Genomic DNA, 26241 nt, shown 5'->3' with positions numbered 1-26241 from the left:
TAATTACCAAATAATTCTGCTGAAATTTCTAATGAAAACTGAGCCAGCTTTGTAAAACCTTTCATTTCATTTATATTATATAGACAGATATTGTTGAAAATTTGAATTACTGACTTTTAAAAAATTTTTGGATATATAGTATCCATTGGATAATTTGTTTACTATGTTGGGATTAGAATACATTCAAATTGACAGTGTAAATTCAAGACTATGTAAAGTCTGACACAGTATATGAACCCTCCCCATAACTACCTTGAAGATTGTTTATTTGGTAATGTTGGAATTTTTTTGACCATGTACCAAAGCTTTACCAGAATTCGTTTCACTAAATGATTTGGTGCTTTATATTTTTACAGTCTTTGCTGCTCCTAGCTTACCTCATAAGAAATGGATCAGAGCGTGTTGTTACAAGTGCCAGAGAACACATTTATGATTTGCGATCCCTGGAAAATTACCACTTTGTAGGTGAGCAATAGAAAAACCTTATAAGCAAATTAAAACAGTAGTTGGAGTTGTCAGTCACCTGAACCAGCTTAGAAGCTTCTCTGCTCTAATTAGAATGTGACTGTTGCTGGTTGTGTGACGAGTGCAGAATCTACGACGTGGGGCCCTAGAGTATTAATTAGTGAAGACAAGAACTTGCAGAAAAGACTGGCTAATAACAACAGAACCAATACAACATGAGTGTTCGGGTTTATATTAAAATATGCACTGGAGACGGGTCCCCTGTGGTGTCCATAAAGGAATAGCTTTAATCATATGGGAAGAAAAGGTTAGAGCTCCAAAACACACACATCTGTTTGAAGCTGGGTTTCCCCCCTCCCACCAAATAGTATTTACTGTGCAAAGGCAGCAAGGCCAGAGTGTGCTCTGCATGTGAAAGAGGCTAGAGAATGCAGCACGTTTCATTTGGTAGTGCACCCTGGTTGAAAGGACTTTAAAAATTTAGCTTTTCCACTAAACATAGCTCTGGTAATTAGTGTTCCCATGCCTGTGTAGGGGAAACCAAGACATTTGGGGTGCTTTTCATTCATGAAAACATTAAAGTTTTTTGTTTTGATTTCCCATATTAAAATATGAATAGAGAGAACATTTATAGATTCATTTATTTCAAATAGTCATCATAAAATAATCTTTTCACTGGATTTTTAATTGACCTTGCATGATAGTGTCATTGGTGTCATTAGTAAGCCAAAGTGGCATTTCAGAATGTAGAATTTGCCAGAGGAATGAAAACCACAATCTAACTGGTTTTGCTTGTGTTTTCTCTCCAAACACTGAAGTTGATTTCTTATTTTGCAGCTTTAGTTCTTTGTTTTGCCTTAAAAAGAGTTTGGTATGTAGGTAGTGAATTCTTAAGGTTTTTTTCCTCTTACCATTCTCAAGATGAACACGGCAAGGATCAAGGTATAAATATTCGCCAAAAGGTGAAGGAATTGGTTGAATTTGCTCAGGATGACGACAGGCTTCGTGAAGAGCGGAAAAAAGCAAAGAAAAACAAAGACAAATATGTTGGAGTTTCCTCTGACAGTGTTGGAGGCTTCAGATACAGTGAGTATCAAAGATAGGCTGGCACCTTGCATTAGCTTAGCTTCTTAGTGTATTTTAGGAATCACTCAGACACCAAAGTGCTTTTTTAATTTTTTGAAGGAATATATAGAGTATGTGTGATACTCATTTTGACATGGGTCATGGGAATCTTCCTGTTTTTATTATGGATGGAAGAATATGATTTTTAACCATTAATGGATAATTAGATATTGCAAACTTTGAATTACAAAAAGAGAATAAAGCATGTATATCCTTCTCTTAGGGTTACCATTCTTTAAAAATGAAGAAGAAAAAGGGAAGTGTTTCTTATATTTCAAAGGAACATAAAAATGCAAAGTTTGATCAACAGATCCAGCTTTCTAATTCAAAACAGTTTAGCTCATATTTTTGGCCAGAAACAGAAGAGTCTGTAAAACAGTTCAGCTGGGGAGATAGCTCAGTAGAATAAGCGCTTGCTTACTTGGCAAGTGCGAGGTCCTGAGTTCAGTCCCCGGTACCATAAAATAAAATAAAACATAACAATCCAGCCTGTCTCTCTTCTCATAATTAAGCAATTTATAATTTGTTTTTGGTTTTGGGTTTTTTCTTTTTTTTTTTGTTTTTGAAACAGGGTATCACTGTATCACTGTGTAGTTCAGGCTGACCTTAAACTCACTATGTAGCTCAGGCTGATCTCAAACCCTGGTGATCCTCCTGCCTCAGCCTCCTGAGGGTTGGGAGTATAGTACCACACGTAGTGAGCATTGGTATAATTTGATGCAGAAAAAAATGGATGATGGTATTCTGGCTTCGCAGCTGGGGTTATTTGCTGTTTGTACACATTTCCAGGCAACTAGAACATTAACCCTAATGCTTATTTTTTAATGTAATAATATACAAAAGCATAGTAGGTGCTCAAAGTACATATCCAAAGGTAACTATTCCACAGCATGTCCCCCTGGACTCGTCTTTTCTTCTGTGAGCCCCGACATTCTCCTGATCTTTTTGTGTGTATACAAAACAGACTAGTGTCATGCGCCTTAGCGTAGCGGTTCTTATTGTGGCTCTGTAGCTCCCCTTTCCATCCAGGTTCCTTTATTTCTGGCTTGTGCTGAGGCCTTGGAACTCCTTCAGTGGAACTGTGTGAAAATCTGCTGTCATGTACCTGAAGGATCTCATTTCTTTGCTCTTTTGCTTTCTTACCCTAAAAAACATACTGCATGGCAATATCTATCATTTTTAACAGCAGAAAACTTCTCTTTTTTATGTTGAAGCACCACATAAAATTCAGCTGATGAATTGAACAAGAATTTTTTTATAAAGCTTTAAATGTCTTGAAGTTATTTCTGTAACAGAAATTGGACAAGAATATTTCTCTAAAATAAAAAACAATTAATTGGACAAGACTATTTCATGAACTAGACAAAAATATTCTCTTAAAGCATTTAAATATGTTTTGATGTTGTTTCTTAGGAGAATAAGAAATTGGATTACTTTTCCTAGTGGTTATTTTATTCCTTAGCTTTTTCCATGTAGCTATAGAAGTTAATGTGTTTTTAAGTAGAGATTGCTGTTTGCAATTCATTTCCTCATTCTACTTCTATCCTTTTTTTAAAATAGCACAATATGTAATTATGTCAGATAAATTTAGAAAATTGAAGTTTTCAGACTCAGTCACAGCCATATAATTACAGGATTGGTATTGGAGGTAGAGTTAAACAACCTGTGTATTTGCAACACATAATTTGCTTAATTATTGTTAGTGTTTTTCAGACTGAACTACTCAACTTCAGCTGTTTTGTATTTTTTCCTGCTGATATAAGATAATGTCTTAGCACTATCCACTCTCATTAGCACTAATATAATATGATGCCCAACACACTGATCAGTTTGGTTTTCATTCTTCTGTATTAGCAATGAAATGCACACACAGATCATTGGAATATCACCCCCCACAAGCCCCATACTGGCAAATAAACTTGGGGCCTTTCCACTGATCTACATCCCTAGCTCTTTTTTATTTTTCTTTTGAGGCAGGGTCTCACAAATTTGTCCAGGCTAGACTTCAGCTTGAGCTGTTCCTTACCTTAGCTTCCAGAGTGCTGGAATTTACCGCTGTTTGCATCCACACCCCACTAAAATCACTTATAAAAAACCAAAAGTGGTTTAAAATTTGTCATTGTACCATGTTTTTCTTAAGTTGGTGGTCATTTCCAGATTTAACAGTTGTTTGGTTTGGGTTTGGGTTGGTTTGGTTTGTTTTGTTTCATCTTGTTTTATTTGATGGTGCTGGGGAATAAACCCAGGGCCTTGTGCATCTGAGGGGAGCGCTTTGCACTCAGCTGTATACTCAGCTGTGTCCTCAGCTGCAGTACATGTACTCAAGCTTCTTAGACTTACAGAAGCGTTTTGTTGTGAACTTTTAGTAGGCAGTTCAGGGAAGTGGATTTGTACAGTCTCCAAAAAGCATGTGTACCACTTGAACTTGTTACAGGTTCACAATGAAGACGATGAGCCACCTTTTGGTATTTTATTGTTTCTTACTTCCTTTGTCCTTTTGTTCCTCACCTGGCCTTAGTTTTCAACATTTTATTTAAAAAAAAAAAAATCATGTGATTTCTCTTTGTCCCTCACTTGGTTCTGCAGTTGAATGTGGACATGACAGTGGAAGAGTCTGTGTCTCATAATCTTACCTCCCCACTGGGCTCCTAAGGGAAAGGACTAAAACAGATGCTTACTCTGGGGGCTTTTATTCACTGCCCTGCCTTCCTTCCAACATTCATGCATAGCTTTTCTTGATTTCACCAGTCCCACTCAGTATTTCCATTTTGTCTTTGAATATTCATCATTATTCTGCGCTACGTGAAAATAATTTATGATTGTCGTATGTGCAGTTTCTGGCAGTTAAAACATTCTCCTCTTTTTACCAGTATCAGAGTTTTCCCTATGCCCTTGAAATCCACTGACTTATTTTGCTGATTTGATACTGAGGAGTGCCACTTGTCTCAGCCTTGCAGCATATTGTGATGTGTGGCAGCCAGGGAGGCATTCCTTTGTTTGCTTTGGGTGGTGTTTTTCTTCATTTGAGATGGTATCATTCCGTATTGGCGAGGATGGCCCTGGTGAGGTCTCCAGAGATCTTTCTGCCTCAGCCCATCCTCCCAAGTAGCTGGATTGTTGACACATGCCAGCTTTGCTTTCTTTTTTTGCAGATACTGTTGTTGACCAGTACTTCTCGACTGCAAAAAACCATTAAGAGACAAAAATGAAATATAGTGCATTAAATGACTTTTGAAAAACAAAAAGATTTCCATTAATTTTTTGCTTAGAGAGCTTATGTTGATTTTTATATTTTCTGTTACTCTTTTTAGTAGTCTTTAGGATCTTTGGAATGCTTTGCATTAAGGTTGCAAAAGTTTTTATAAAGAAAAGCTTTTGAATCTGCATCCCTGACATTACATGCTGTGCCTTGCTATCATTGTGTTGATTCAGCACTGTAGGAGCTTTCTGTTTTCCTTTGAAAATGATTTTATTATGGGGGAAAGGTTCCGAAATAAAGACTGTATATACCGTTTGAATTTATGTCCTTAGAGTTACTTCTTTTTTTAATGTGTTGTATAGGTGAAAGATATGATCCTGAGCCCAAATCAAAATGGGACGAGGAGTGGGATAAAAACAAGAGTGCTTTCCCATTCAGTGATAAATTAGGTGAACTGAGTGATAAAATTGGAAGCACAATTGATGACACCATCAGCAAGTTCCGGAGGAAAGATAGAGAAGACTCTCCAGAAAGATGCAGGTACTGACAGTATCTCCAGGGTCTCTTGAAAAAGGTGCTCAATTTATGCTGCTGGGTTTTTATTTGAGGTATTAGTATTTCTGAAGTCAGCTTTGTTAAAAAAAAAAAAAAAACAGACTTTTAATGGAGTCTTAGGTGCACCAAAAAGCTGTTCATAAAATGCAGAGGTTGCCATATACCCACTTCCCTCCCTGCAGTTTCTCCTGTTAATAACATCTTGCATTAGTTTGGTATTACGGTTAATTTAGAAAACCCATACTGATGTATGTATTGTGTTAGACCAGTAGTAAGTTTTCACAAATGTATGATGTTTGCTTATGTTACAGGGGTCTATAGAATAGTTTTTCTGCTGTGAACATGCCCTAGACAAAAATAGGAAGTAGCTCATGATTTTACTAGTCATTCTTGTAAATTAACATGATAGGCCATGTTAATTTTCCATACATAGTTCTAGTTTTGGTGCACATGTGCCACCAAAGCAAGCACAGTACAGAGGAGTTTTTATGTATTTGGTAAAGGGTCTCACTACACAGCTCAGACTTATAGTGCCCCTTCTGTTCTCAGCCTCCCCAGCGCTAGGATTATATGTGTGCGCCACCACTCCTGGTCTCGGTGGCCAGCTCAGCATGCTGGGGAACAGGAACAGCACGACATGTGGTGCCTGGGATCAAACCCCTGTCCCTGAGCTTACCTACGCAGGTGTTTACTCTGCTGAGCTATCTTGCCAGCCTGAGGAGTTTTTTAAGATCCTAGGAAAAACTGGTGTTGGTAGTGATCCTCCTTCTGTGTTGTCTGTGTCCACTTATTGCAACAATTGATCACATGACCTCTATGTTCTATTTCAGATGTATTAGTCTTCCCTTGGAATTTTTTCCCCCAGTAAAAACTCTTACATGTTACTTAAACTTGGACATCAAGTGATCCAGGGATTTAAAGATACTGTTGAATAAAACAAAGGATTTGAAATTTACCTCATTTGACCTTGTGTTTGTGTGTACATGTGAACGTGTGTGTGTGTGTGTGTGTGTGTGTGTGTGTGTGTGTGTGTTTGAAGATTAAGCGCAGAGTTTTTGCCATATCCATTCCAGCCCCTCTTTATTTTTGAGATGCGTCTAATTAAGTTGGCAAATTGTCCAGGCTGGGCATAAACTTGTGATCTGCCTGCCTCAGCCTCTGAGAATGCCAAAATCACAGATATACACAATCATGCAGGACTTCTTTTGACAGTTCATTGTAGTTCTCTGCCAGTGCACCCCAGAAAACCAATCCAAACGGCTTTTGAACCAAAATTTTTCTAGTATAGACCTGTTTTTGTGTACTTCATTTTCTAACGTTAGGTTTTTGAATTTAACATTGCATAGAATAATGCATGGGACTTTGTAGTATTCATTTTTTTTTTTCTTACCTAGCACTATAAGTGAAAGCTACTTTTTCTGCTAATTTAAAGGCCATTGTTTTGCAAGATGTTTGTTATTTCTGCCTTACAATGCAGTATTTCTATTAAATGAAGTAGAGCAAGGTCTTAACATTTATTTTTGAGATACTCATTCAAAGTATGTGGAACTGCCTAAAATAACACAGTAACTGCTCAGACTATACCTTAAATATGTTTTTATGATTAAATATTGTCTCTTTTTTCCTAGATTAGAAATATTTTGATAGTTACATATTGAGGCCATTAAATGAAGTACAAGCAAATACGTAATTTTGAAACAAATTCTTAAATATTTGTATAGTATATTTTAAATATATTTTCATATTTATTAAGTTCTCCTTTCTCATTATTTCAAAAATAAGATCTTTAATGGCCAGAGTATAATATGTTTACTGTATTAATTATGCAATTATGTTTCTAGCTCCTTTAAATATTGAAAGGATGTATATAATAATTATATATATAAAATTTGGGTAAACTGCTTACTTCAGATGTTCTGTGGTTACCCCCCCTTCTCATTAATGTTCTTGAGGCCTATATAGATGTTCGTGACTTGTTTTAGAAAGCACGAACATCTATATAGGCCTCAAGATGGCTATGAGCGCTGTTGGTATTTTCTGCAAGAGTAGGGTCATATTGGGTCATATAGGCAGGTTAGAGCAACCGTGTATATTCATATGTTACTTGTTTTTCTTTTGCCCTTCCACCTTCATTTTTTCTTGTCTTCCTTCTCTCCTACTCTTTATTTTTTCTGTTTTTCCCTTTTTTCTCCCTGTCTTGCCTTTAGGACAGGGTTTACAAGAATTCCTGAATCACTTATATAGAATATTCTTGTTTAAAATAGTGAAGGTACATCAAGTATGGTTTCTTATAGTAATCACAAGAACACAGTGACTTTTTCATGTTGAATGAGAGAACAGATTGAGAGAATAGATTTCTTAGTCAAAGAAGAAATTGTATGTGACTTCTGATAAGTTACCAATATTTCAGCCTTACTTCATTATTGGAGTCATTAATTCTTGAACCCTAATAACATAAGAAGGTTTTGTTTCATTGTGTGGTAGTCAGATTTATATTCTGAACTTTACAAAGAATTTTTGTTCTGAAATAATATTAGACATCAAAAAGATAAGGAATACCAACCTTACTTGCTGGATTGATGGTGGGAATCTTTAGGTCATTTGTTATTGAGAAATTATTAAGGGCTTTAACCACTTGCCAGAACTTATAGATTCCCAAAATGCTTGTGTATAAAAAATATATTTAGTCCCTTTGCTCTGTGTTAGAAGCCGTTCCTTTAATCCTTGACTTATACAAGTTCTGGATTGGTTTATATTTAAGTAGAAATTGCTTTATATTAGTCTCAGTTAAATTATATCAGTAATAGTCGTAGTTTATTTTTTTTTTAATCTGTTAGTTTTTTTTTTAAATATTTATTTATTTATTTTGTGTGTGTGTGGCCAGCTCAGCCCACCAGGGGGCAGGGCTGGCTGGCATGTGTTGCTGGGGGATTGAACCGCGGTCCATGTGCTTTGCTTAGCTTAGCTTGTTCTAAGTAGGTGCTTTAGACCACTGAGCCATCTCACCAGCCCATTAGTCGTAGTTTAAAGGAGAATTTTAAACATTTTGTTCCAGAATATTTATAAATTAAGCCTCCTACTCAAAAAAATTAGGTAATATAAATAATAGATGGAACGTACTTAAGGTTATCATTTTCTCTCTCTCTCTCTCTCTCTCTCTCTCTCTCTCTCTCTCTCTCTCTCTCCTCCCTCTCTCTCCCTCTCTCCCCTCCCTTCCACTATTCAAAAAAGAAGAAAAACTTGTGGGGGTTCTGACTAAAAGGAAACTGTTTCAGTATAGTTAAGTTTCTGTGAAACAATTTACATGGTACTATAAAGCTTTGACTTTTGATAGAAGCACAGTTGTAAAGTACAGTAGCTCATCTTTTTCTGTATTTACAGATAAGAATATAATCATTTAAATTCAAGTAGGACAATATTTTTAAAGAAATTTTAATGTTATATGTGCATTGTATATTTGAGTTGGAGATGTTACTATATTAGTATGACTGTAGCCATTTGCACACACATTTCCAAGAAATGTTCATTACATGCAGATACTTGAAATAACCAGTCTTGATTGAGTCTATAGTCTTAATTTTAATCTTTTATTTAATCTTTTTATTGTTTACAATCTACAATAAGCAAAACTGAATTATTTTAGACAGTTTTTCACTTGCACAGGTTTCTGTAGTGCTCTTTATAGCAGTATTTTAAACTTATCTCGGACATTCTACGTCCCGCCTCCATATCCACACCATTGTTCAGCTGGCTTAGCTGACACTGCTGGCTCCTGTCCAGCGGTCAGGTATGGATTCTTGGAGCTACCGCACTTGAAATTCTTTAACTCAAATCACTGAAGACTCCATTTTAAAATATCCCAAGTCTTACTGTTTTGCCTCATTTTTAATATCTTTTAGTGACAGCGATGAGGAAAAGAAAGCAAGAAGAGGCAGGTCTCCCAAAAGTGAATTCAAAGATGAAGAAGAAACTGTGACGACAAAGCACATCCATATCACACAGGCCACAGAGACCACCACAACTAGACACAAGCGCACAGCAAATCCTTCCAAAACCATTGATCTTGGAGCGGCAGCGCATTACACAGGGGACAAAGCAAGTCCAGATCAGAATGCTTCAATCCACACACCTCAGTCTTCAGTTAAGGTGGGAGTGGCAGGAGTTTACACCTTACACATGGTTTATTTTTAGAAACTACTTTTAGAGTTCCTGCATTAGCTTGAGCATTTGCTACCATATTAATTATAAATCATCTGGCATATATTTCTTAGTCTATAGTCGTAAGAAATCTGGAGGAAGAAGCCTGTCCAGTTGCTCAGTGATTTATCTATATACTGGTTGGGAAAATAGAAATGATACTCATGGCTCATTGGGGAAAGGCTGAGTGATACATTTTTTTTTCCATCTAGATAGTGCACAGCTATATTCACTAAAGAAAACCTGAAGGAACATTTGGAAGTTTTAAGAAATGATGTAGTTAGCTCTGGTGGTGCATGCCTGCAATCCCAGTACTCTGGCTGGCTGAGCCAGTGAGCTCAGGTCCAGCCTGGAGTGCATAGTTCAAGGCCAGCAGAGCTATAGAGTGAGGCACTGCTTAAAAAAATAAACAGGACAAGACAAGAGACAAAAGAAATTGACAGACAGGATAAATGACCGCATTTAGCATTGAGATAATGCCTGTGAAAGGAGGCTAATTTGCCCTGTGGTCATTACTGATTAGAACTAGAAGGCACTGCCTCTGGTACCTTCACTTTTTCTTCACCACAGAAGGGAAATCCACCTGTCAGACAGCTGACCACAAGCTAGTCTTTCAAACAGAAATCTGTCAAAGTTCAGGAAGTTTGCTCCACAAAGTTAAGTTGCTGTTTCTGTCATAATTTTGCCCACTACATTTACTCAGCATATATATCCTTACAACAAAGTAGCTAAAAGCTGAGGGAACCATTTTTGTAATTATCCAGCAAATTGTAGCTGACTCTGAACATAAAATTACGCCCACTTGCTTGCAAAGTCTTTGCCAAGTGTCTTCTGGATTGATGTATAATTTTCACACATGTTGTGGGGTAATTGTTTTGGTTTCGAGGTGTTTTTTATTTGTTTTGTGTAGTTATTTAGTACAGAGTCTCACCACGCAGCTCCGACTCATAGGGATCCTCCTGTCTTGACCACCCAAGCACTGGGATTACAGGTGTGTGCCACTATACCCAGTTTCATTGGCTGGCACGGGTCGCCTGGGGTTCTGAGGCAGGCATGGCATGTAGTCCTGGGGATCGAACCCAGGTCCTTGTGCTTTCCAGGCAGGCACTTAAGAGCGCTGAGCTATCTCCCCGCCACCCCCTCCCCCCATTTTCAGTTTTGCTGAAAACCTCAGAAGTATCCAATCCAACTTGAGTTGAAGTTAAAGAGAGGAAATAGCTCTTTTATTTATTTGTCATCTTAGGCTTCCTCTCTTGGTGTAGACAGTCTTAGCTTACTGATTGCTGTATAGGATCTGATAGTCATAAGAATTAAGAGCCAAACACATGGTGCCTATGATAGAGAAATTGTATTCACATATGGTTGTGTGAGTAAAATCAGTGAAACTAATTTTCTTACAATAATTTGAGAATCATATCCCAAAGAATTTTAAACATCGTATCTGGGAATTGCACTGTTTCCCTATTGCCTATCAATTCAATTCTAAATTAGCACATATGTATTGAACATAGAAGGCATAGATACCTGGGTGCTTAGCACTGTGGAGAAGCTAAAAATAAAGTCCAGATTTTATTGTTTAGTTTGGGAACTAAATATTAAAAAAAGTCAAGTTATTTATGCAACATAGAATTATATTAGCTCGTATAGTATATAAATAATGCTTTATAAAGTTCATGGAATTTTAGTGCTGAGAAGGAACTTGGCTTCTCACCCAGTGAGTATCACTCTTTATAAGGGAAACTTTGTATAATTTTAAAGAGCAAAGTCTCACCTTGGACAGTTATAACTTACTTTGTTGGGATTTTAGTGAGTTTGATGATGCAGCACTGAAAATGAAATGGAGTCTGGGAGGTGTATTTTCCAGATTGAAATGTAGTAATAAGGTATGAGTTAGAAACCAGAATATGAATGTTAGGGAATTGTACAGTGATAGGAGTAGATAGAATTACTTACTGCTTGTACCTCTCCATAAGGATTAAAACTTTTTTTCCCAGAAAACTAATTATCCTTATTTAGATGATTTTACAGGTATATGTGTCTAAGTTGGGACTTCCAGTTGGATAGAATTAATTTTAAAAAAGAATTAGTAGAAATTTATAAACACATGATTTTTTTTTTAGACTTCAGTGCCTAGCAGCAAGTCATCTGGTGACCTTGTTGATCTGTTTGATGCCACCAGCCCGTCAACAGCAGGTAATCATCCACATTGTCTTTTTTCTTTTTAAAAACCTTGGTTTTAATCATTTAAAAACATAGCATGTAAACGATGTAGTGATATATATATATATATATATATATATATATATGAAATTAGTCTTGAGCACTATGGGAAGAGAATTGTTCACTTGTCTAAAACAAGGGCCACCTGGTGCCTAAATATTAGATAATTTAACAATCTCTCAGTCCTCTTATTTCTTTAGCTCCTATAGCCTTTAGCATGCTTTAGAAACTACTATTTTGATATTTTTGTTCATTTTCTCATATATGCACTTAATTCTTAAGGTTTTTCCCTTAAAAGAAATATACCTGATTGTACATCTTTTTCTCATCTCAGACCTAGCAAAACCTCTTTGTGGTAGCTTACTATTAAATATTGATACTAGTATTCTGAAATCACTATGACATAACTTACATTTTAATAACTCCTTATACCTGATATAGTATTTAATTAGTAATTAATGGGTACTAGTTCAAGATATAGTAAATTTTCTGACATTTTACATGATCAAAGATTTTGGAAGTTTTGTAGTTCTCATTTTTAATCTTTTAAAATTAATTTGGAGGGGCTGGGGAGATGGCTCAGTAGAATAAGCGCTTCCCTGCTAAGCCCAAGGACCTGAGTTCAATCCCCGGTTCCGCCAAAAAAAAAAAAAAAAAAGACATAAAATTAATTTGGAAAAATAAAATTTACATTAAGACTGCCCCCTTTGATTTCTTTGTCTGAAAGATTTACTGTTGTGCTTGCTTTACTGACCTTCCCTAAATCTCCTTTCCATCCTCTGGTATTGGAGGTAAAGCCCAGGGCCTTCATACTTAGTGACATTCCCAACCCATTTTTTTATATTCAAACAGAATCTTGCCACGTTGGGCAGGCTGGGCTCAAACTTGTGGTCCTCCTGTCTCCCAGAGAGCTAGGTCTACAGGCCTGCACCACCTGGCCTAGCTCCCTACATCTTAACTATTGCTGTCCACATGGATATTCCTAGAGTTTGCTTGCCTTTTAGTTCAGTTATCCAACAAATATTTTTTGAACCAGATACCAGTCTGAGTGCTTGTAAGATTCAAGAAATGCAACTCATGTTTAAAGACAGTTTTTCCAAACTTGTTTAAATGTCATTTTACATTCAAATGTACACCAGCAAATTGGAGTTTAAGTTTTTCCTTATAATTTTGTACTAGGATTGAACTTACAGAACTCGTTATTTAACCTAGTTTCCAAGATCCTATAGTTCCTTTCCCCTTTTTTATCTGACTGTAACTGTTCCTAACATTTTTCTTTAATCTTTATTGGATTATAATACCCAAGGTTACAAACAACTACATTAGTTGTTTAACAATTTATGTGCTGTCTTTTTGAAAGCTTAAGGTTTGATCTGTGGTAATAACTAGTAGTTAGCATGTGGTCATATAATACAGACATAGTGTCACACGGTATCAATTATTTTGGACTTCCTACCATGAAATATTAATGAGTCTCTTTCATGCTTCTGTGGAAAATTTTAATGGAGCAGTCACTGAAGAATTAACTAAGAAAGTCAGGAGTGGATGTAACTTTTTTCTTCCATGATACCAAGATTGCTTTGAACAGAGAGAATTATTAAATACTAACATGCTTCCTTTTGCTTGGCAAGAAACCTTTTTGAGTGGTTTTTCTTTTCTAGTGCAAATAGTAACATTGACTAATTAAATAGAAACAGCAGTTAAAATTCAGTAATTGAAAACAAAGTTTGACTAAAATCTGAAAGGTTTCTTGCCTTATACTCTTATCATTTTCCAAAAACAACTGAAAAAGGCCTGACATCACAATTATCTTACAAAGTTGTCTTCTATTTCAGTATATTTAACCAGTTACTACAGATCTCCTCCAGTCAGTACATAAATTTAGTTACCCATCTCTCTTTAAATATTTTAGTGATATATTTTAAATTGAATCCTGCAGTGAAAAGAAATTACACATTAAATCCTTAGCACCTACATGAGGTGTAAGAATCTACCATTTTAACATTGCTGCATGATGTCATTTGGGTGTCATTTACCAGATGTGCCCAGATTTGTAGTAGTGCCGTCATGCACGTAGTATGGGCATAACTGTAAAACTAAGCGGCTGTGGCATCTGTACCACTTATCAGATAAATATCTCCTTTGAGAAAAGGCTTTAAATTTTTAAGAATGTGTTAATGAATTCTTATTGTTACCATCTTCAGAAGTAGTATATCCTTATAGACTGTCTCACCAAGTTTAAAATTGTACAGGTGAAACCTTGTACTTGTAGCCATCAGGATTTACTTGAGATTGTCTTGGTAAATGTTCCATTTTGGTGATGTTCTTTTAAACTCTTCACGGAAATGATGTTTTGGTTGTTTTTTTACATATAGCACATTTCTTAAGCATTTTAGAAATGCATAATTTAAGGTATTTAGAGCACAATTCAATTAGAAATAGAATGCCAAAGCCATTCCTTCTTTTTTAAAGTATAAATCCAATTGTCTTCTTTTTCCTTTTATAGTTAAACAGGCTAGGTCTTGATTAACATACTGTTATGTATTTCTAGTACAATAAATGAGATTGAAGGGGAGGGAGTACATTGTAGTCAGTACAATAGTATTCTAAGTTTTAAGAGAAATTTTAGAGGACTACCATAATTTTCGTTACATTTGAACTTGTTACTTTATACTCGCTAATTTTATTTATTTATTTATTTACTTATTTATTTATTTATTTAGTGGGGGGGGTACCTGGCATCAAACTCAGGATCTTGAGCTTGCAAGGCAGGTGCTTATGCCACTGAGCTGTCTCCCTGGCTTTACTAATTACTTTTATATGATTTATAACTCAGTGTATTCCATTGTTGGTAGAATAAATTGTATTACAATTTAGGTGAAGGTTGTCTTCTAGTTTTAAGCCAAGATTACTGAAGAAATTAGTTTGTTTAGTATCTTCTTTTCATCAGTTATTTTAAAAGTATTGCAAACTTTAGAAATGTGAAAAAAAGTGTGTAACCTAAATTTAGTTACATAAAGTGAACCATGAATGACTTGGGAAATTCTTTTAAAAATATTTTCTGTGTATTCTTTAATATTTAATAATTTATTGCATGTGAAATCTTTCAGGCTTCTAGAAAAAGGATTGGGGTGCCTGTGTGTGTGTGTGTGTGTATGTGTGTGTGTGTGTGTTCTTTATAAATTGCTTTTTACCCAAGATCTCCTTGATCATTTCCTTATAGTCGTTCATTTCACTGAACTTTTTGTTGCTTTGTAATTTTACATTGTATGCTTGTATTACAATTTAACTAATCTCTTTACTTTCCAGTTACTAAGGTAGTCCTCACACCCCATTTTTTCTCCATTATAAGTAAATTAGCACAGTAATATCTTTCAAAATCTTTCAGCTTGGTAAGAAGAATAATTTAGGGTTATAGATTATAAATAATTTTTAGTCATCATTTATGGTTTTTTTGTATTCTGTCATTTCCATTTGTAGAACTTTTCATGGATAGGCTTACTTAATGTAGTCCATCCAAAATAATTTGTTAAGGAAAATTTCCATTTGTAGTTTAAGCACTGTCTGGTCATAGTCATATTTTTCTTGTTCACGGTATTGCTTTGGAAAATACATGTTCCCAGCTGGTGATTGTAAATAACCTCCTTGCTACCCTGAAAAGGCAGATGGAAATGGTTCATTTATAATGACAGCTCTTGTGTGGGAATCATGAAAGATAGCCCTTGTGAAAATTAGCAGTCTTCCACATGCAGCAATTTTTGGTAGACTCTTACTTGTATTTCCTTAGATAGAAGTTATTTTGGAGATGTGCTTAAGCACAGATTTTTGTTCAGCTTTAAGCTTTAGTATGCATCATGTATATAGGTATGAATTGTCCCTCAGAGGACAGGAAAGCTTTTTCTAAATGAAATGATTTTTTTTAATTTTTCAAACAGTAAGCCAAACCAGCTTCTCTTTGTTAAAATAGCTGTGTATGTTTCTGTACTCGTGGTATTCTTAAGTTAGTCATGTTAAAGTCAAATTCTAGTATATGTGATGTGAGGAATAATATTGCTCTAGATAAGTTGTGGAAAATCCTATAATTTAGTGTAGATAGCAGAAGGTGGAGCAGCGGAATAATTAAAGTGTTTGTGTTTATGTGAAATACTAAATTCAAGGAAATAAAAATAAAATTCACCCATTTTTAAGTTATGATCTGTGGTAGTTAGTGCTTTTATCTGCAACATGAATTTTCTTTGTAGCTTAGACAAATCAAGATTAGAAAATCCCTACTTGTCATAATAAATTACTTACTGAAGTTTAGTAGACAAGTCAAGATTAGAAAATCCCTACTTGTCATAATAAATTACTTACTGAAGTTTAGTCACTGTCTGAATGGAACAAATTAAAATAATTTCATCTCCAATTTTCAAGTCCCTTGATGTTGTAGTAATTGATTAACTATCATTCTGCTACCCAACAATACACTTGGATCAATATTTTTAATGTGAAAGGACATCACAAAAAACAAACTTAGAGTATTAGACAGCAACTGTTTGCAACACTCATTTTCCTGCTAGTTTTATTAATGTACATTCTCATTTATAGAGTTTAAACCTCTCGTTCACTGGTCTTTTATCCTCCTCATCACATTTTATTATATGTATACCTTTAAGGAAGAGAGAAGTCACTTTGATATTACCACTTGAATGAATTGAAAAGACATATGAGCTATAAATGTTGATAAGAATAGAAACCTATGTTGGTACTAGTTCGCTGATGAGTGAGGATATATACATGAGCATGCATTGTAATATTGAAGGAATGAGGAATGAGTTATGCCTGCTGATAATTGACTACAGTAAATGTGCCTTAAAAAGAAATACCAAATACATGTGTATCAGAATCTGATTTGTTCCTTTTATGACTCCTGGCCATTTATTAAGACAGAGAGATGGTTCGAGTTTAATTAACCCAGTTGAGTATAGCAGATGGGGCAGAATGTCTTGCAGCGATAAGACAATTCAGAAATGGCACCAGATGTTGGAAGCTGTCCCTGGTGGTGTTTGAGTGCAGCCCAGATGTTCCAGTCCCACCTGGCTAGTTTCTAAGCACTGCAGGCTAAGCAGTTGTGATGTAACCTATATAATGCTCACATAACACTAAAAGTACCATAATTGAGCTGCTGCTCCAGGCTTCTAAGGTTGTGACTCTTCAGAGATGATATCTTTGAGGACAAAAATAAAGGCAACTGCTTAAAGTTTTAGATCTTTCACTATTTCATTGATAATTAAAATAGAATGTTAAAACTTGAAATAATACACTGTTTTCTAAAAAATATTGAAATACTAGTCAAATTGTAGATAAAAGTATGTATCTGTACCTATGCATTGTTTACAAATAAGAATTTCATGAGAATAAGATATTATGTGTACAGATTGATTCGCAGATATAAGGATTTTTTTCTTTCAATTTTTATTTTAAAAAAATTTAGCATCTAAAAAAATTTATGTTATTTTTTTTTTTTCCCCTCTACCTCATGTTTTTTTGTTTGTGTTTTGGCCAGCTTAGCCTGCTGTGAGGGCGGCTGGTGTAGCATGTGGTGCCTGGAATCGAACCGTCTCTGCACCTACCTAAGTTTGCTTAAGCAGGCACTTTAGACCACTGCGCTATCTAGCTGGCCCTGCTTGTTTTTTCTTTATACTATAATATTTGTTCTGTATAATTTGAAAGAAAGTTGCAAGCACCATAATGTGCCCCTAAAATATTTCAACTTATATTTCCTTACAGGAACATTCTCCTTTGTAATCATAATGAGATTGGAAAATAACATAAAAATGTTATTTTAAGTGTATCATATCATATTCATATTTCTCAATTTAGTCTTTTCTGTATTTTGCCTTTTTTTAAACCAAAGATCTAGTCAAGGATTGTGCATTTACTTTTGTGAATGTCTTATTCCATAAGCAATGTTTACACAGGTATAAGTACCTATGGAAGATTCTTGTGCAGACTATAATTGATTAGTAAATCACATGTCTACACTGTGCTTTTCAGGCATTAGGGATGACTTTTAACTATGTGTGTAGTATCATCTTCCTGCATCTAAGACTGGGGAGTGTGGTGTAGTCTGAAAATGTACGAGGAACCTTAACTGCAGACCTAGGTCAGATAGCTTCTGCAAGGGGTCTGGGACCCCTGCTATGTATATTTTCATGCGGTGCCAAGAAGTCTTCCTGAGATTGAGTTCTTACAGCTTACCTTTTCCCTCTCTTACCTTCTAGGAGGATCAGCTGATTTATTTGGGGGATTTGCTGACTTCGGCTCAGCTGCTGCATCAGGCAGTTTCCCTTCCCAAGGTATGAGGTGGTCTGATTGGCCAGATTTACAGAGGCGGTGAAAGGTTATGAAGTGTGTAACTCCCTCTCCCCAAAATTAACTTACATTTTTATCCTTGTGGTAGTCATAATTCTTAAAAAGTTTATCCTCGATATTTTGGGGACCAAAGTTTTAAATGTGCCAAAGAAATTACACACACTACTGAGCTGATGCTAAAGAAAACTGTCCATATTCATATATGACTCTGGTTTAGCTGTGTAGGGGGGATATGTGAATAATAAGTAATCTCACTTTTATAACAAAAATGGCCATGGTTTATGTTTAGTTTATATGATTTTTCAGGAATGAAACTTACTAATTTTGTACAACTAGCAATAGTGCTACTTGTTACAGTTCTTTAAAAGGTTAAAGCAGTATCTACAGAAATATGTCGAATAGAGACTAAGTTCATTGCTGCAGGTTGTGAAGAGATTATGATGTATACTTTATAAAATCTGGACAGTTCAGAGTTAGAGAATATTTAAAAATTTAGCTGTAATAATCATAAATATGAAGTGAGGCAAAGAGGAAAAATGTAACTCAAGTAGTATTATTGCAAGTATAGTAATTATTGCTATTAAAGCAGACTAAAATTTATATTTAGTATTTTCTGATTTAGGTTCAGCAGGATTATGAATAAAAATATGTATCTTTTAATGTGGTTAGAGATTATTCTTGTAGCGTACTTTAATAAATTCTAAATATTTCCCAGAAATAAACATTTTTGAGTAATTAACTGCTCCATTTTGAATGTGTGATTACACCTTTGAAGAGTTGACACCTTACTTTAGGCAAATCAAAGTGGAAGATAAACTTAGCCCTAATTTTACAGACTCCCTGTGTAATTCTCAAAGTTGTATGTAAAGTTGCCTGGTATGCAGATAATTTGAATATGTTAATAGTGCCTAAGCGGTGCATCTCTTCACCTGCATGCATATGATTAATATAACCTGATCACCATTGCACAGGGGGCTGAAAGTTCTACAACAATGATTAATCATTTGAAAGCAGTAGATGCCCCATTAGAAATCTCTTCCTCCATGATTAATCATTTCAAAAGCTGAGTTTTCAGGTGGGGCAGTAAGGTTTACCCTAGTTTCCCTTCACAGTCTGCTTTATAGATCAGGCAAATAAAAAACTCAGCATAATGTTTACATTTACCCAGTAGCCTTACTTAAATGAGTTCACAGTGTTTAACGTATAGAACTAATTTTGAAACTCTTAATGTAATCTGTTTTGTAAAGAAGATCAAAGACATGTTTTTGTAAAACCTCAAGGTAATGAGTATTAGCACTTTTGGGGGAGGGAGGTATCAGGAATTGAACTCATGACCTTGTGCTTGCCAGGCAGGCACTGAACCACTCAGGTACAGCAATGGCTTCAGCATGTTTCTTATATTTAGTTGTTGGCAGAATGTGGGACTTCTAGGTACTCTTTTTCTCTAGTAAGGATGCTTACATTTTAATATGGTAATAGAAAAATGTAATTTTAAAGACTTCATATTGTTGTTCTCTCCTGAAATTTAACCTAATGAGACACAATACTGCAGTGGTTAGTTACCTTTTAGGCTAGACAAAATATAATCCCAAGTTGTAAATGAGCAGGGAGTGCAAAGATAAGGTGTTAATTAACTTGAATATACATACCTTTCTCTTACAACAATTTGTGATGTAGTTTTCTTCACCTTGGACTTTTGCTTTTTCAACTTCCACTTACTCATATTTATCCATTTGCCTTTTTCTTAAAGAAAGGCATATTTACTTAGATTTACATACAACCTGCTTTAAAAACGTTTCATTGCTGTGTCTTAACTAATCCCTGTATTCCGGATAGTTAATATTGTGCATGCAGCCTTTGTTGAGCTGACGTACATTTCTGTGTGGTGTGCCAAAGGGAAGAGAGTGCATTGCCTCGGGCTCAGCTGGCCTGCCCCGTGTAAGCCAAAGTAATGACAGCCAATCTTAAATTACACTTAGTGTATACTCAATTATTTAATCTTCACAATATAAATTTTAGAAGTGAGGTATAGGGAGGTTAAGTTATTCACTCAGTGTCACATAGCTACTAAGGCATAAATCTATGCTCTTAATAACAGTGTTTCCAGTTTTTATACCGAATATTCAGGCTCAAACTTATAATTACAAGTATAATGGTGAGGCTTTGTAGTTTCTCTTTGTTGTTGTTGATGTTTCATTGTTGTTTATGTATTCGGTGCACAGCTCAGATGCATAGTGATCCTGTTTTCAGCCTCCCCAGCACTAGGCTTACGTGTAGTACCACACCCGGCCTTGGTGTTTTGGTTTTTTAAATCCAGCTTTTTTTTTAAAGAATAAATAAATAAATAAATAAAGTTTTAAAACAAGTTCCTTTCTCTTGGTTCATTGAGAAGAAAGGTTTGTACTAATGTTTAGACAAGATATCATGTCTGCATCTTCTAAATATGAAGACAACAATATGCAGTATATTATTATAACTGTCTTATCGGTTTTGAAACTGGTTTATTGCTATTTTATCTTTTTTCTCATTAAAATGATTAAAAAACTTATAAAAACAAGTTAGTAGGGAAGTTATAATTAATACATTGTGTATTGTCTTCGTAGCAGTTATTCAGAGTACAGGATATAGGAATGATACCTTGTCCAAATAATACTAGCACAAACCTTTCTTTTCAATTTTATTTTTAATGTTAGCATGAATTTCTTTTTCCTCTTTATTTAAATGAATTGGGAGATGGTTCAGTGGAACAAGCGCTTCCCTGGCAAGTACAAGGGTCTGAGTTCAATCCCTGGTTCCACAAAAAATAAATAAAAATAAAAAATAAATGAATTGAACATTCTCGGTAAAGCAGACCATGTGTGCTGATTGTGTCTGTGGCTGTTTCTGCTGTCGGGTGGGGGGCACATAGCCAAGTAAGTGAGAACTTCTTAATTTTATTAATCCACCCCTTAATTTTATTAGGTTTTTTCCTCCATGCTTTTATTTTCTTGTTAATAAATTTGGGATCAGAAAAATTACATGAGTGTAAATTATAGTGCGATTTCTATGTAAACCTTTCTACACAATGAGTGAAGTCAGAAAGTTGAACTCTGATTTTACTGATTATCTCATGAGTGAGGATTCTGGCCTCCCCCAGAAGTGTAACCAGCTTAGAATTTCCTCCTTGCTTTTTTGAGTCCCAGGCTATGTCCTATTTTTTTTAGCTAAAAGGCTATTTGGTATGCAAACTTGGTTGAAAGGAAATTTTTATGGTAGCTTCTGTATGTCACCTACAGACGAGCCAAGAGATTCAGAAATCCCCTTTGCCACCTTGTTAACACTTAGTGTAATATTCATGAGAAAGTGTAATGTCCAGATGGAGATGGTACCTGCAGATGTTAATCTGGATGGACTCTGATCAGCTCTAATTAGTTTCAGTTCATAAGTTGTTCTACTCTGTGCATCTCAGAAAGTTGCTTACCTTTATAGTTATTTCTGTCTGAACAGCAACAAGTGGGAATGGAGACTTTGGTGACTGGAGTGCCTTCAACCAAGCCCCATGCGCCTCCGCAGTTTCCAGTGGTGAGCTCTTTGGCAGTGCCTCCCAGCCATCAGTAGAACTTGTCAGCAGCTCGCAGCCAGCATTAGGGCCACCTCCAGCTGCCTCGGGTTCTTCAGACCTGTTTGATCTCATGGGCTCAGCCCAAGCAACCATGACATCTTCCCAGAGTATGAATTTCTCTTTGATGAGCACTAACACTGTAGGACTTGGTTTGCCCATGTCAAGGTCACAGGTAAGTTGTCAGTTTCCCTAGGAAATTGTGATGTATAATTTTGAGATACTTACTTTAAATGATAGATTAATGTAAGAAATATAAGCAAGCCCTTGCAGGGGTGGGTGGGTGGGTGTGTGTGTGCATTCACTTTTTGCTTAAGGATCAGCATAGTCTGAGAAATGTGTTATCAGTGATTTCTTTCAGTGCTAACATGATGATGTACTTACATGAACTTAAGGTGGCTCCAGTGGCGCGGGTGCCACAAATTGCTACATGGTCTGTTGTTGATGGTGACATTTTAGGTTGCAATAACTCCATGTCAGTTTTACATGTTGCATTTACCTCACTCTTTCCTCAGTGTAGTCAGGGTGCTAGAGGGCAAAGCCTTCCTACTCATCTTGTAGCTCACATAAGGACATGTTGAGTATGGACGTGCTGAGTCAGAACAGATGGTATTTCATGGTGTCTTAAAATTGTTCTTAATTAAAAATAGAGAGTCAGGGATAAAGCTCAGCAGTACAGCACTTATCAGGCAGGTGCAGGGTCCTGAGTTCAATTTCTGGCGGAAGGAGGGAAGGGGGAAAGAGGGGGAAGAGGAAGGGAGGAAGAAAGGAAAGAAGGAAGGAAAAAAATACGATAGTTTGGTTTGCAAACTTGATTTATTTTGCAATTTTGGGGAAGATGGCTGCATTTGTATTTGTGTGGGGAAGATGGCTGTGGTAATGTTTGTCACCTGTGGTGGAGTTTGCAAGTGGAAGCAAAATTGTACTGAACATTTTTGTTTGTGAACTCAATTGTTTGCAGACTGAAGTGTCTGTGAAGCAAGGTATTGCTATTTTTCATTGATAGCAAGCATTCATTCACTAGAATTTCTGTTCATGTCCTTAAAAAAAATTCATTCATGGCAGGCACAGTGGTAGACACCTGTAATCCCAGCACTTAGGGAAGCTGAAACAGGAAGATTAAAAGTGAGCCACCTGAGCAACTTAGAAAGACCCCTATCTTAAAAAAATAAAATAAAAAATCGGTCTTTAGTTATAAATAATCACAAATAATATAGAAGAATCATTCCCTCAAGTGGTGAAATTTTTTTTCCTATTTTGGGCCTAGTGTGCATTATATAAACTTCATATAGGCTGTTTGTTCACACAAATTCAGGGTGAGAAAATAGGTGAGTTGTGCCAGGAACTTGGCCATGTTGACTAAAGCTATTGAAAATATTTATGGCACTAGGTACTGATGTTCACATGTAGATTTCCTTGGATGTGAGAAGGAAGCAGCAGAAAGATGACTCTTTGTATAATGGAAATTAGACCTAAATTTTGATTTGATTGTATCTGTGTTGTATTTCTCTGCATAATATGTTTTAACGTTTTCTTCTTGTGCTATTCCCTTCTTCTGTGTTTTTTATAAGTCAGATTTAATACCTACCACGCACCTCTGCTTTTTCCTCCTAAAGTTCTGTTTTCTCCTAAACTAACCCATATTGGAAGTTAACACTAGTATACCTCACTTCAGGCAGAAGTGTGCATAAATCAGAGAGTTATCAGTCAGATATGGAATAGAATAGAATAGAATTTGTTGTTGATGGTTCATCCTGCATTCCCTTTTGTCAGAATAAGGTGGGTGTGGTGGTACACACCAGTATCTCAGTGCTTTGGGAGGTGGAGGCAAGGAGGGCCACAAGTTTGTGTTAGCTTGGGCAGCTTGGCAATGTAGCAAGACACTATCTCAAAATAAAAGGAGGCAGGGGATGTAGTTCAGTGGAAGACTCTGGGATCAGTCCCCAGCACCACAGTAAATAAGCAAACAAATTTCTACTTGTAAACTTCCTTAAAACTCTGCTAATCTGCTTTTGGTAGTTACCCTGAGCATTTGATGTGGAGAACATCTTCTAGGCATTGGGTTACAAAAGAGTAACTATGCAAGATGTGTATTTGGGTTTTTCAACTCCAGGCTTGTTGGGACGTCAGGATGACCTGAAGTTTGTGATTCAGGGTTTTGAAAACATTATAGCTTTTGGGGCTCTTTTAGATTTCAGAAGCTTATTGTGATTAAATTGTCCTATGATAATCTTTATAGGACAGATGCTTAATTTTTAGAGCATTTCTTTATTTTACAGCCTTTGCAAAATGTTAGCACAGTGCTGCAGAAGCCTAATCCTCTCTATAATCAGAATACAGATATGGTCCAGAAATCAGTCAGCAAAACCCTGCCTTCTACTTGGTCTGACCCCAGCGTAAACATCAGCCTAGACAACTTGCTACCTGGTATGCAGCCATCCAAACCCCAGCAGCCATCGCTCAATACCATGATTCAGCAGCAAAGTACGTTGCCTCAACACGTGCAGTTTTGTGTGCTTGCAGCCTTTTGCATGGGTCAGGACTACTTCAAGCTTTGAAATAAAAATGCCTAACAAAAGCTATGGTGAAATATAGTTGGGTATAAACTTACTTCAGTTCTTTTTGGGTATGATTGCCTGATAGCCCTTATTTCTCATGGCACACTGACTGACTGTACTCTGGGCTTGGCATGATAACACTCATTATATCATGGCCAGCTTTGCTGGCCTGATCACTTAAATCAAAATATTTGCTATATTATCATTTTGTAAATAATGTTATTGAAAGAAAGATCATTTAAATTCTACAGTCTAGAGATAATCACTACTTTTTCCTTTTTTTTTTTTTTTTTATGTGTTTGATACAGGGCCTCACTATGCAGCTCGAACTCTTAGTGATCCTCCTGTTCTCAGCCTCCCCAGGGCTGCTACTACAGGTGGAGAAGACTCCACCATGCCCGGGCTTGGTGGCCGGCTCAGCGTGCCAGGAGCAGGGCTGGCGCAGCATTGGTGCCAGGGATGGATATTGATCCCTGCGCTTGCCTGAGCAGTTTGGTTTTTTAAATAACAAACATGTTTTTTTTATTTTTCCCATAAATTTAAAAACATGAATATTCTGTAATTTAGCCAGTCTTTATCTCCAGGTAACTTTTTTACTGGGCTTCAGTTCCTTTTTACATAACATCCAAAGACAAGTCCCATAGGGACAAATACGTGTATCCAGTGGTCATGCATAACCTGAACTATTCGCCATGATTGCTGTGGCCCAAGGGCCAACAATGTCCCCATGACCAAGGACAGCTGCAAGCTCAGCCACCAGCACTGGCTCCATCTTTTTAAAGCACATTTTTATCTGTGGGATCATTCTGTCTATATTGTTTAATTTTCTCATTGAACATTAAATTACAATTTTTTCTTATGTTGAATATTCTTAGAAGAAAGTGATTTTTATAGTTATCCATTATATAAGCATTTCAGTTCTTTTGGATATTTAAATTATTTTCAAAATTATGGGAAAAAAATGAATAAATTATTTTCAGCTTTATCTTACTATAGGTAGTTCCATAATGCATAAATCCTTGTATTTGAGTTTTCCTTAGTATAATGTTCTAGAGATAGTCAAAGGATATAAAATTTTTAAGGATTTTGATAGATACTAGCTCATGAAAATATGTTAGATAAGGTTCAGCAAAGATTTTGTAGCAGTACTTCGGGGTCATGTGTTTCCCACTCTTAGAGTTTTTCACATCTCTGAAACCAGCATCAGTAGCAACCCAGTAGCACTGAAGAGCACACAGTGTAACTGGGCATGGTGGTTCATGCCTGTGATCCCAGCAGGAGAGTTGTGAATTCAAGACCAATTTGAGCTACGAAGCGAGTCTCAGGACACCCTGGGCTGCAGAGTAAGACCCTGTCTCAAAAACCAAAATAAAAACTGGAGTTTGTGCAGATTAATTGATTTTCCTTATAAAATCTCTGTCAAGGAATTTACTAGACTAGAAATATTGATATTAGGAGAGCTGTACTATTTGTCTGTTCTTTTTTCAGAATTCAGTTTGGTAAGTTTCTTTTGTCTCTTCTCTTCTGATAGATATGCAACAGCCTCTGAATGTGATGACTCAAAGTTTTGGAGCCGTGAACCTCAGTTCTCCATCAAATATGCTTCCTGTCCGGCCACACACTAACCCTTTGCTGGGGGGACCCGTGCCTATGAGTATGCCCAGTGTGATGACTGGCACCGTGGGAATGGCCCCTCTGGGGAACGCTCCACTGATGAACCAGAGCATGATGGGCATGAACATGGGCATGGGGATGTCAGCTGCTGGGATGGGCTTGACAGGCGCAGTGGGCATGGGTGTGCCCACCATGGCCATGACTTCCGGAACTGTGCAACCCAAGCAAGATGCCTTCGCAAATTTCGCCAACTTTAGCAAATAGGAGACTGAAAAGAAACAGATTGAATGAAGAATTTTTAGCTGAGCAGATAGGTGATATTGGGATGGAAAATGCTAATCAGCTCCCCTTTCTTT

The 26241-nt window shown here is 36.3% G+C and overlaps 1 protein-coding gene across 2 annotated transcripts in view; it reads left to right on the top strand.

Moving 5' to 3' along the window:
* The window catches only part of Clint1 (clathrin interactor 1), a 58943-nt gene extending 32702 nt beyond the window's left edge, over positions 1-26241 (top strand). The window contains exons 4-12 of one of the 2 annotated variants that reach the window (XM_023713147.1): positions 357-465; positions 1387-1551; positions 5152-5329; positions 9244-9490; positions 11662-11734; positions 18025-18099; positions 21602-21888; positions 24047-24197; positions 25803-26241. In XM_023713147.1, the coding sequence (XP_023568915.1) occupies positions 357-465; positions 1387-1551; positions 5152-5329; positions 9244-9490; positions 11662-11734; positions 18025-18099; positions 21602-21888; positions 24047-24197; positions 25803-26149 (1632 nt within the window). In that variant the 3' untranslated portion in view covers positions 26150-26241. Of the gene's footprint in view, positions 1-356; positions 466-1386; positions 1552-5151; positions 5330-9243; positions 9491-11661; positions 11735-18024; positions 18100-21601; positions 21889-23992; positions 24198-25802 lie in introns of both variants that reach the window. The other variant, XM_023713146.1, reaches the window with a different exon arrangement.

This window comes from Octodon degus, unplaced genomic scaffold (genome assembly GCF_000260255.1).
Source record: "Octodon degus isolate 3935 unplaced genomic scaffold, OctDeg1.0 scaffold00029, whole genome shotgun sequence".
NCBI classification, from domain to species: Eukaryota; Metazoa; Chordata; class Mammalia; order Rodentia; family Octodontidae; genus Octodon; species Octodon degus.
This window is presented reverse-complemented; position numbering and strand designations above follow the sequence as displayed.